Below are 12034 nucleotides of genomic sequence, written 5' to 3' on the forward strand. Positions count from 1 at the left end.
GTGTATTTCATTGAGTATCTCTCTTCCCCCTTCCCTAGCTCTCATCCTAGCTACTTGTAAATCAGCATCCGTGGCAGGCTACAGGAAAATTTGGTATCCTGCTCTGCTTTCAAAACTATACTTCAGAGCACACAATCTTGAAAGTAGCCTCACAGGTGGGAAGAGAGAAAGAAAGAAAGAAAGAAAGAAAGAAAGAAAGAAAGAAAGAGAAAGAAAGAAAAGAGAAAGAAAGAAAAGAAAAAGAAAGAACGAAAGAAAGAAATAAAGAAAGGAAGGAAGGAAGAAAAAGAAAGAAAAGAGAAAACAGAAAGAAAGAAAGAAAGAAAGAAAGAAAGAAAGAAAGAAAAGAGAAAACAGAAAGAAAGAAAGAAAGAAAGAAAGAAAGAAAGAAAGAAAGAAAAGAAAAGAAAAGAAAAAGAAAGAAAGAGAGAAAGAAAGAAAGGGAAAGAAAAAAATGGTCCTTACAAAATTGTTTTACATTACAGGTAATTCATTTTATAAAACCCACAATAAAAGTTTTCATTGCTAAAAGAATAGGCATGTAATCATAGGGACAAATTAACCTTGTTAAAAACGTGAAGTCTAGGGTAGGGAACAGTAGAAGAACAATTTGGCTCTCTGTTTAACAACATGAGCTTTAAAGTTCATCTTTTTATCTGCTTTGTGTGTTGATCTCATTCAGAGGTGAGCCATCTGCTGGGCTGTGTCTCCACGATATCACATACAGACAGGGGGACATGGACAAATAGACACAACATATGTGTAAGGTTACTATACAAGCACACACCGTGGCTACACAAATAGCCAGTTTGTCCAGTCCAGCACCCTGAATCTTGATTACTTTAACCAACACTAATATCCTTCAAATAAATCTAAGAGGCCATGAGCCACTTTTTCCTGATTCCTCTCTAGGTTTACCTCCTTGTGAATGTGGGTCTCCACTTTTCTGGCCCCAAAGAAATCTGGGCAGAGTCATTTTTAGTTAAATTATCCACTTAAATGAATCCAGAAGATGGGGGAAACCTAAGCTATGCCCATAAAATGGCTCACCCACATCTGAGAACACCTAGAGTATCCGGCATGAAATAATTGGTCTCTACTCAAAAAAACACAAAATGGTACATTCTGCAATCATTGTGCCTAATTAAACATATAGATTCTCACTTTCAAAGTTGCAAATGGCTAAGGACTGGATCGACTTCCATGAAAAACAGCCGCCGACCTCGTCTCCTGTAACCACAACTTACATTAGCAAAAGCAGGCACCAGGAGAGTTAGTGATGGTGAAAGATGGCCATGTAACCAGCACCTGCAAGCGACTTACTATTTATTAGTGGGGGGTGATGCCAGTTAGACATCACCGTGTGGGTCAGGACTCCTGAGCCCTATTTTTCCAGTGGTCAGCATAATGGCAGGGAGGAAATACGGTGATAAACCAGATGTTCCCAAGATAAAGCAGATGTTATCAAGGCAAGAAGTCTAAAATAGTCTCTAACTGAGGTGGGTAGATGACCACACACACACACACACACACACACACACACACACAAAACAACAACACTCTTTAGTCTCCCTCAAGATAAGCCGACAGTAGAGGTTGAAAACAAAGCAGCACACAGGCTGGGTCAGATTGTTGCTTCCTGATTTGTGACTCTCCAAGATGAACATCTAACTGATTTATACCCAGAATTTGGAATTTTGTGGTAGATTACAAAGGCAAAGATAAGTACAACATAAATTTTTAAAATACTCCATAAGTCTCCATGAGTTTCAACATTTTTCAATGTTCTTATGTTACAGCCAATTATCTCCCCACTTAAACGGCTATTATTTTCTTCCTTGAAGTTGATGTTCTCCGTTAAGTGTCATTGCCAAGTGTGGCAAAAATCTGGTTGGGGGCTGTAAATTTCATTCAAATGACAAACATTTATTGATTGCAAATGGGAAATCCCAGAAATCTCAAAGAAGTGATTATTGTAAACTAATTCAGCGTCTCCAAATAACAAAGGGAAATTTATTCTCCTGATGATTAAATTAAGGTGAGGGTGCTCTGATGCATATTTTTTCATATTTTTTTCTCTGTCGTTGTGTTAAAATTCCAAGAGGTTTGCCATTCATAGAAAAGTCTGTCTGACCACAGGCACAGTCAGGAGCAGGAATTCATTACCATGGAAGGCTGCAGAATTTCCTCCAAGGAGACAAGTGAAAAAAAGCAGACACCACATAAATTTGTGGATTGGGTTAAATACGTTCTGCCCCTGAGGCAGCAGAGAGATGGGGAACCCCTTTGTAAAATGACTCACAAGCCCGAAGAAGGTACTTCGGCTCCTAAAGGTGAGTAGAAACGTAACCAGGAAGCTCTCCGTGGAGTTCTGGTTCCCTTTGGAGTATTTTTGAGTTAGCATTCTTTGCCACTTCCCTCTCTAACCTAACTCATATTCATCAGGGCTGATGGAATTTTCCTTCAAGGTGCTTCAAGTCTTTGTTCCCTGGACACCATCCCCTCTGCTGTCACCTTGTCCCTTCGCTGCACCTGCATTGCATGGTGTTGGAAATGCAGCAAGCCCTGCTGTCCAATTTCTTCTACTTTCTGCTCGTCCACGGCTCTTATGATTATCAGAATGAACACCCTTAAATCCCATCTCCATTATAGGGCTCTCCTGCTAGAAATCTTCACTGGCACCCCAATCCCTACTATGTAAACTCTAAACATTCCCAACCGGGGTCCCATGGACGGCCATAATTTTGTACCCACCCTAAATCCAAACCTACTCCTCCTACTCCTACGTTCCTATCAGTATATATTTTACTTTGGGGGTATCAAACTCCTCACTGTCATACCCCCTGTACGAAAACACTTCAATTTTATTCTCTTATTAGCCATGGTGAAGTTATTCTTTCTGCTTCCCTCCTCAGCTAGGATACACACACACACACACACACGTATATATGCAGACACACATATATAGAATATATAATATAATATTAATATGTAACCCCACGTATTTAAACATACATGTACACATATACATGAATATACAGTCTTACATTATTTAATTGCTAAACTATAAACATATACATATATACATACATATGTGTATGCAGTCTTTCATTGTTTGGTAATTGTTCCGCATTTCTTCACTTGACATCCCACATCAGGCTTGAGGTCCTTTAGGAAACAAGATCCTTTCTGCTTTGTATGTAATCTTCACATGACCTAAGGCAGTTCACGCCATCAATAAATGTATGATGGTCCATTCATTCATTATGTTGTAAATATTTTCAGTACTTACTTTCTGATGTTTTCTAACAAAACATCTAGAAAAACTTCAGGGAACAAGACAAGCAAGTCCCCTGCTTCTAAAATGCTCACGATCACTTGAAGAGCCAAATTTTGATTGCTTTTTTTTTTTTTTTTTAACTCTTTGGTAAGTACATAGTATATGCCCATTTTAGAGAAAAAAAGAAGAATACAATTGAAAGTCACAAGAAGAAATATAAAATCATTTACATCCTCACCAGAATAATTAAGCATCCTCAAAAGCCTCCAATCATAATTCCCTTGTTAGCATGATAGGATACCTTAGGAACAGATAGCAGGAAACTACCCCCAGTTTGACTCCCACAAAAGTTCACAGTGTCAGACCTTACGCGGAGTCCCCGTAATCACCTGACATGAATGCTGGGTGCAGCTGTGAGCCCTTCTCTGCCCATTCGCAACGGCAGGTCTCAGAACACATTATGAGTAATGACCTAGAGACAACTACATTCTCACTTGCCGTGTTGTAAAGAACTCCAAGTAGCTGCATTCAGAAGTAAGAGACTAATGAATGAAAGATGCTCATTCAGTTGTATCAAGGAGGCACTGAAAGCAGATATTCAAATAAAGCAGGGACAAGGTGGCCCACGGTGACCCAGAAGGGCCAATGCGCTGTTTAAACTAATCCCGTGCCACCCATCCTTACACCATGCCATGCTGTAAAAGTACTCCTTTATTCGCCTCCTTCAAACAATGCACAAAGGCAAGAGAGGGAAGGAAGTTATGTTGCAATGTTCTGAAACATAAATCTTGCTACCAACCGGTCCAGAGACAGCATCCTGTTTTCCTGACACATGGATTAGATTCACAGGAGGCCGCACCTACAAAAGCCTGTGTCCTGTTTTCTTCTAAGTGGCCTCTGAATAATACCTGGTCACCTGCATTTACACCTCTGACAGAGGTTGTGCAAGCAGAGACGGCTGTTTGTGTGTCCAATTTCTCAATCGACATGGACAACTGCGCGTTGCCCGCCCCCCCCCGCGCCGGCTCTCACGGAGGAATTCACTCTTCCCCAAACCGTGACATTCAATGCCATTCTTCTTTTCATCTAAAGTCCGATAAAAATTAAACTTAGACCCGAACGCACGGAAAAGGCCAAAGGAAGGAATTTCTACGCACTCGTGGGGTTTTAACATTCTGCTACACGATCTGCAAGCCACCCGGATCCCATCCATATCGCTAAACACCCCTTGCTTTCTGCTTTGATTAGAATTCAGAAACCCTGTGGTCAGTTTCCGGGGGAGTCGCCCACGTGCTGCTTGAGCCAGGGAAAGTGTTTCACTCCTCGGTGCCTTATTTTATTCTGGGAATCTGAGGTAGATAATGCTTCGTATTGGTAGATCAGAGGTGGCGGAAACCGTGACTGTTTGGCTTGCTCAAGTACAAGGACTTCACAAATGTGATGAGGCAGGGCTTTGAGAACTGGAAGAAAGTGAGCCCGGGGTAAAGTCCGCGGGGAGAGGCTTAAAGGCACAGGCTCCGGGAAGGGCTTCGGGGAGCCGCAGGAAGCTACACAAAGCCGTGGCCGTTCAAGGGTTACCGTGTTGTGCGTGGACCATCTGCCCAGGGGAAGACACAATTTTCGAATTCCACCTGTGCTCCGCACACACTTTTTTTTTCCCCCCGTTATAGAAAAGATGTCTGAGTTTAACGCTAGAGGGCAAAGAGTAGAGGCATGCTGGCTGTATGCAAATGCTCAGGGAGCCGCGGCCCTGGGTCACAGTATTGCCACATACGGCCTTACCCTTTGCACAGACAGAGAAGAATGAGTTTTGTGACATCAGAGAAAACGGTTACAGTTATCTAAATGGTCACTTCTGCTGTCACTGACAGAATTCCTGACATCTCAGTCCTGAGGCCCTGGGCATCTCCACAATTTTATATGGCTTCTGATTGTTTTTACATAGTTTTTTTGAATGTTTATTTTAGTTTTGAGAGAGAGAGAGAGAGAGAACGCGTGGGGGAGGTGCAGAGAGGGAGAGGGAGACCCAAAATCTGAAGCAAGCTCCAGGCCCTGCACTGTCAGCACAGAGCCCGACGCAGGGCTCGAACCCATAAACCGTGAGGTGGTGACCTGAGCTGAAGTTGGACACTTAACGGACTGAGCCACCCTGGCGCCCCAGCTTCTGATCCTTCATATCCTGTGTCTTAACTATGTAGTCTCTCTGAAACCTGACCAGTTCATCTTTAGTGTTTTACAAAAGGGAATTTCAGTGACTTTTTTTTTTTTTTTTTAGGGTTTCTCAACCTCAGCACTATTATCCTCTGGGGCCAAACAGCTCCTTGTTGTGGGAAGCTGTCCTGTGTGTGGTCTCTACCCACGAAATGCCAGGAGCGTCCTCCTGCCTTCGGTCCTAAAAAAAAAAAAAAAATCAAACACATCTCCAGACACTGCTAAATGTCCCTTGGGGGGCAAAATTGCTTTCGGTTGAGAATCACTGGTTTAAAATGAGCTAATGAGAAATTAAATTAAATGAACCCTGTGTTTTAGAGCATTGAAAACAATTCTATCAGTGGTAGAAAGTTATACACAGAACCAAAAGGGTGTTTTCGTGTAGATTAAAGCACCTATATATAACCAGTTGCTGAACCAAGTCTCCTCAAGGTACCGATGAGAAATGCCTCGTGCAGGTGCCACAACATGAAATATGGGGACACAAGGTCATGGGGAAGGGATTTTTTTTGAAACTAGCTCACCGGGGAGGCACTGACTCCCACGCCATGCCCCCCACCCCCACCTTTTAGTTATTCCCTGGCCATCACCTACAAAATGCATGGCAATCACCCAAAATGGAATACCGATTTTTAGATAAGAGGTCTATAGAGATGGACATTTTTTAAAGTACTGTTTATTTAATGCAGCATGACTTAAAACGGGCCTGTCGCCTGACAAGTGTACTGAATGAGGAATGTTCAATTTACCAGTTCTAACTAGCCAAGACCTCACATGAACTTTCAAAGACCCGGCTGAGAAGCCTGGGAAATAGAACTAACCGCAGACCTTCAGTGCCTCTTCTCCCCAGCCCGGACTCCCCCATCTTAAGTCCTCATCCAAGACTCTGTTCAGACATATTAGAAACTCTTAGCCATGGACGGAACCTACAGCCACCTTGGCTCCCCAACTATTCCTGCTCCCATGTCAACCAACACTGAAAGGAACGAGTCTGTTCTATTTTTAAATATATTCAGCAGAGCAGCAGCTTGATATGTCTTTGTGAAGGATGGTTGTCACCCCACCTCACTGGTACTCTATTTTTATCAGTGATATGGCCTTGGACATCAGATCAATTTGGGGTTCAGATCCCCGGTCTCTGTCAACTGTGTGATTTGGGGAAAATCACTTCACCTCTCTGAGACTCGGAGTCTGAGACTCACTTCACCTCTCTGAGACTCGACGGAAAATGGGAACGGTACTCATGGTACCTAAAAAATAGGTTGTTTTAGGGATATGCGAGATGACACATATATAGCACAGGTGTCTCAAAAGCTTGGCCATTGCTGTTATCGCTATTACTGTTATTAACATTACTATAGTCACCAGTCATTTATCAGTCAACCCACATTTATTCAACACCTTCTGTGTGCTGGGGTGCTGAAAAAAAAAACTCAGTAAATATTGTAAAATTGGTTTTCTTAATGACTCAATAAACATTTATTCAGTGCTTTTTATGTGCTGGGTGCTGGAAAAATTCAATAAATATTGTAACATTGGCTTTCTTAATGACTTGAGATCTCAACCAAATACACTGGAGTTTAAGGAATGGTTCTGCTGGTGGGATACAAAAGACATTTAAAGTGCTTCGCATGGGGCCTGGGACATATCAGGGAGAAGATGTTAGACAATGATGGGGGTGCTGGTAGTGGTGATATTGAAAGCTAGTTGACTCAACAATCTTTATTCAGTTCATTTGCCAGACTGCTCAATGTTTGTCCCTCTAAGAAACCATTTCTTCTTAAGTAAATGAGTACTGATCTTGTAAGAAAGAACTTCTTTTTTCAAAGTAACACTTTAATAGGAGTAGATTAACATTCCTTATTATAGGGTAGGCTTATAATAAGAGTCTGGAGCCTAGGAGGTAATTTTCCCTATTGAAAGGTAAGCAAATTTTTACTAATTTGTAAGTAAATATTAGAATAGCTGGGCTTAGACATTTCTATACTGTAGAGAAATCAGAGGTCTGATCAAAAAAATGACAATACTAATAACTACCCACTAACTTTGTGAGACAAATCAAGGTAGACGTCTAATCTCTTGGATGAAAAAAAATGCATTCTTTTACATTTCACATTAATTTACATTAGGCACTTTTCTGTGGGAAATAGACAGGAACAAACAGGTTTAGACTCTTGTTCTTCTTTGTCCGTAAAGCTTTCACAACCCCTTAGTATTTCGACACAGAGTAATGCGCTCTGTCAGGGGCCCTTAGCCCCCCCAGATCTCAAAACAACAACAACGAGTCCACTCATTTGCCAAACACTGTTCTTCCACGAAAGAGGAAGGGCCTACCTGTGATAAGAAGTCTTTTGATGACAGCAAAGTGAGAAGCCGATATGCTTTCAGGCCAATAATGATATGATGGCCCAAGCCACGTTCAATGAGAAATTAATTTTCGCCAAGGGATGATGCCCTTACCTCAAATATGTTTGAAGGCTCATTGTTGTACTGATTGGATATTATTTCTGATTGGTCACTGCACCACTTGAGTCCACCCAGAAAGCTGTCTGTATCCAAGTCGTTCACGTCTAGTTCAGAAAGGTCAAGTTCAGGAAGATCTGGGCAAAGAGGCTGGTCTTCACCAACCAGAGCAGCACACTGCAGGAGGCAGGGGGGAAAAAAAGCTTTCATTAACTGCAGGAATTTATTAAACTGCAATAGCATGTGATAGGAATTAAGCCTGGTTAATTCAACCACACCACCAAAGCTGGTTTCCAGGGTTTTAGCCACCAGGGAAAAAACATCCTAAATTCTTTTACTGACTTTGCTCTCAATGGATACTTTGCCTGATCCATTCCATCCAAGATTCTACCTCCAAATTCATGGTAAATGCCATGTTCCCGTGAAGCCCTCTCTGATTCTTCCAGTTAGAAATCAACTTAAAAAAAAAAGAAAAGAAAAGAAATCAACTGGATTTGGACTTTTTTGATGGTTAGCACTGAACGAGTTTCAACTTTTTCAGTCACCGCTGCGCAAAAGTCTACTCTACCCTGAGAGTATAATCTCTTTGAGGGAAGGATACAAATTTGATTTTACCTTGGAATCGCCATCACACGTAATAAAAACAAAATAAACAATTGTTGAATGAATACTAGCAGCATAAGAGCTCTACTAGGAAAACTTTCTCCATTCACGTTCCTTTTGACCATTATAATCCACATAATTCATTTAGCAACTAATGATGCAAGTCCTCTAACTTGTCTATGGTTCTCTTGAATTATTATTTAAATCTCGCAACTTGACTCTTCATGAGCCACAGCACTTCATCTTGAACAGGTCAAAAGCAAGTTCCTTGAGATAAGGACAAAAGTCATAGTTTTTCTGTATGATCTTTACATCTTTTACAACGTTTAACTTGCAAGTCAAGTGTGGGGGGAGTGCGTGTGAGTGGGATCGCTTGACATCTACGAAGGAAAAACCCCTATAACGCCCCACAACCGTATTTTTTTCTCATCATTTATGTATTCCTCACCTACGCTCTGAGTGTATTCAAAAGAACTATTTTCCTTCGGAGTTTTTCAACGACTTCAACACAGCGAGAGGTTGAAAATAGCCCACACTGTGGCTGGGCTGGCTTGTCAGCAAGGCTATGTCAGACTGGAAGAGTCATTCACTTCCTTGCACGGAGTAGGTGGTCTTTTCATTGTCCCACACTGTGGCTTTTTGAAGGAAGTGGCCCCCCGTTATCAGAGAGGTGGTCTTCTCACCTCCAATCGGCAATCTGACTGCTGATTTCCTCACGGCATACTGTGCAGAACCCTGCAGAAGTTTCCTACTGCAGGGCTCCGGTGATACCAGAGCCAGAAGAACTTTATCCACCTGCAAGCCAAGGTGTCTAAATCAGAGCAGGTGCGCAAGCTGAAGTGGCACCCTCACGGCCCTGCCTTCCAAGGTCAGGAGAGATGCTGTGGAGTTGTTCCCATCCAGGCAGCCGTTGGGCCTGAAGCTCAAGATTCTGCCTGACGTTTAGGTTTTGAATAAAAGAAGTTTTATGCAGATTTTTTTTTTTTTTTTTCCTCGAGCACCCCTGTCATCCCTGGCAGGCTACATTACACGGGTCATATGCAGCAGCACGATCGTAAGCACCACGCTGAGAAGAAGGTACTTGGTAATGGAGTCAGCAGTTGGTAAGGGGAGGCGGGGGGCAGCCTGAAGATGACTGTGATTCTTCCCTAAGACCACCAGGTCCCAGTCAGATCCCAGACTGCAGGCACGACCGTGACGCGAAAAGAAAGGGCAATCCTCTCCACCTGAACTCTTTCCTTATCATTTTATCGGTCGTCCCGTTTTTTATTATCCGAGTTAGCCCAAAGTTGCAGATCGGTATACTTGACTAGGTTTATAAGTAGGCGGAGGCTGGGCCGCGGAGATTTTGTTCTGGTACAATGTTCGCGTTCTGTTACGGGCGTAACACTTCCCAGTCTCCATACCGGCCCACGCTGCTTATCCTCCAGGTACAAACACACAGTGTTAACTCTTCCCCAACATGATCGATTCAGAGACAAGGGTAACTTTTTCAATGGTGCAAAACCCACCAGGGCTTCATTGAGGGACAGTCCTTAAACAAGAAAGAAGAAGCATGAACAACAGAAACAGCAACAAAAAATAAAATGAAGGTGGAAAACACGGGAGGTGTCCATCTGGCTTAAGTTCCTGTCGTGGAGAACGTAACTTAGAAGCCATGCTTCGGAATGCCGGCGTGTCCCATCGACTGGTGAACAACTTCTTGCTGTCTCTCCCCTCAACTGCCTTCTCTAAGCATGGCTTGTGCAACACCCTTCACCCTTGCAGGTACGTGCATTTTTAAGTGACTTCTGAACAACCATTAAAAAGACCAGATCAATTTCTGGCATTTTACTGCGCTGTCATTCACACATTCCTTTCCTCCCTTTTCTCTTTCCGTCCCATTTTTGCTCTTACGTTGTGGTTGGAAATGTGCCTGTGCTCTGGCCAATGTGGACATGCTAGTAAAATCAGTGTTTCTGAATGTGGCATTATCCCGATAATCTAAAACACATTAGTGATAGCAGGTGTCCCTGTTATTAATTTGTATTTGGCCTTTGGATGATACCAGAGTTAACAGTCCAAGCCCTGTAACTGTCCTCATCTGACATGCTGATATTTACTGCTTCCCTATACATCTGTAACAGGTGTCTTTCTTGCAGTTACAGAGACACATTCTCCTGCCTCTTTGCAACTATGACAGCTATTTCACAACCGTAGCCTTAATTTTATAATAAGATTTAAGAGGATAAAGCAGTCACTAAACACAAAAGGCTAATTATTGTACGTTTTTTCACCCCAACAGACTTTTCCCTTAGTTAAGGAGCAGACAATAAATTAGCTTAACTGCACTGATGATAATGAATCATCATAATTAAGTATAATTCTCCATTAACCTTTTGGAGGTTTTTGTGCCATTGATGGTAAATTTTAAAGAGAGAGAGAAGAAAGAGTGGACTTGGCCACATTAATTATATTAAGGAAAAAAGAATTCTTACTTCTTAGAAAAAAATTAGTGAGGACAGGGAAAAGGGAGTAGGGTAGGGGGGGGCAGGCAGTAAAGAATGACAGTCTTCGTGGAGGGTATGTCATGTGAACTGTCTCTATCAATCTTGGTAACCTTATTGTACATCACCTTCATTAAACTGTAAAACACTGGGGACTCTGAGTAGCTACAGCGATATAGGCCTTTATTAACCACTGTGCTGTCCTGTCATTACGTGCAAAAGGGCATAATACGTTTTAGGATGACAGCAAACGTTAATGATTCCAAAAATGAAAACTGCCTATGCTACCTGCTGCTCGTAACACGTTAGGCTGGCCGAGGTGGTTTCCAGAGCTGCGGCCGCCAAGGCACGGCTTCTCGCAGCTCGCTGCCTCCAGTGCAACAGAGAGGCGACTGGCCAGTCTCCACCGACAACTCAATCCACGGCTGGACGCTGAGCCCGGGGAACTCACCTCCTTCAGAAGAACATAAAAGGGCCACTGTTCTAAACGGTCCCGACGCTGACTTGAAAACGACTCCAGGAATTCCAGTGATGAAAAGAAATCCTCCATATTTCCAGATCAACTCCCAACAGCATCCAGAATAATGCGTGATGGAAAAATGAAACTATAGCAGCTGAGAGACCCACACTGCCAGCCAGCCTGCCAGCCAGCCAGCCACAGGATGCCCCGGCGGCTCCAAGACACTGGGGACTTTGAAGCCACTTAGAACCCTGACTCCTAATAGCGACAGCACATATGAATTAGCCCGATCCAGTCCACCTTACCGAGAAATCACAACAAGATAAGGACAGTCAGGATCCGCAAGTACCAGCTGCCAAGGCAGGAGAGGGCAACCCGAGCCAACATGTGCAAACCCAGCAAAGAGTTAAGGAGCCAGGGCATGCCTCGCTAGATAGGAGAAATGCATTCGCGGACGGCCCGGCCAAATTATTTTCACTTTAGATGTGTATCGCCACACCACATGGACATCTTATTTAATCAAATCACGTG

At 42.8% G+C, this 12034-nt stretch overlaps 1 protein-coding gene across 3 annotated transcripts in view; it reads right to left on the reverse strand.

Annotated features, from left to right (window-relative positions):
- The window catches only part of PPARGC1A (PPARG coactivator 1 alpha), a 647562-nt gene that overhangs the window by 85354 nt on the left and 550174 nt on the right, over positions 1 to 12034 (reverse strand). For 2 of the 3 annotated variants that reach the window (XM_060655328.3, XM_060655326.3), the window contains one exon: positions 7952 to 8131. In XM_060655328.3, coding sequence (XP_060511311.1) covers positions 7952 to 8131 — 180 coding nt within the window. Of the gene's footprint in view, positions 1 to 7951; positions 8132 to 11494; positions 11771 to 12034 lie in introns of those variants that run through there. The other variant, XM_060655325.3, reaches the window with a different exon arrangement.

The sequence above is a fragment of the Panthera onca genome, chromosome B1 (assembly GCF_046562875.1).
Source record: "Panthera onca isolate mPanOnc1 chromosome B1, mPanOnc1 haplotype 2, whole genome shotgun sequence".
Taxonomy (NCBI): domain Eukaryota; kingdom Metazoa; phylum Chordata; class Mammalia; order Carnivora; family Felidae; genus Panthera; species Panthera onca.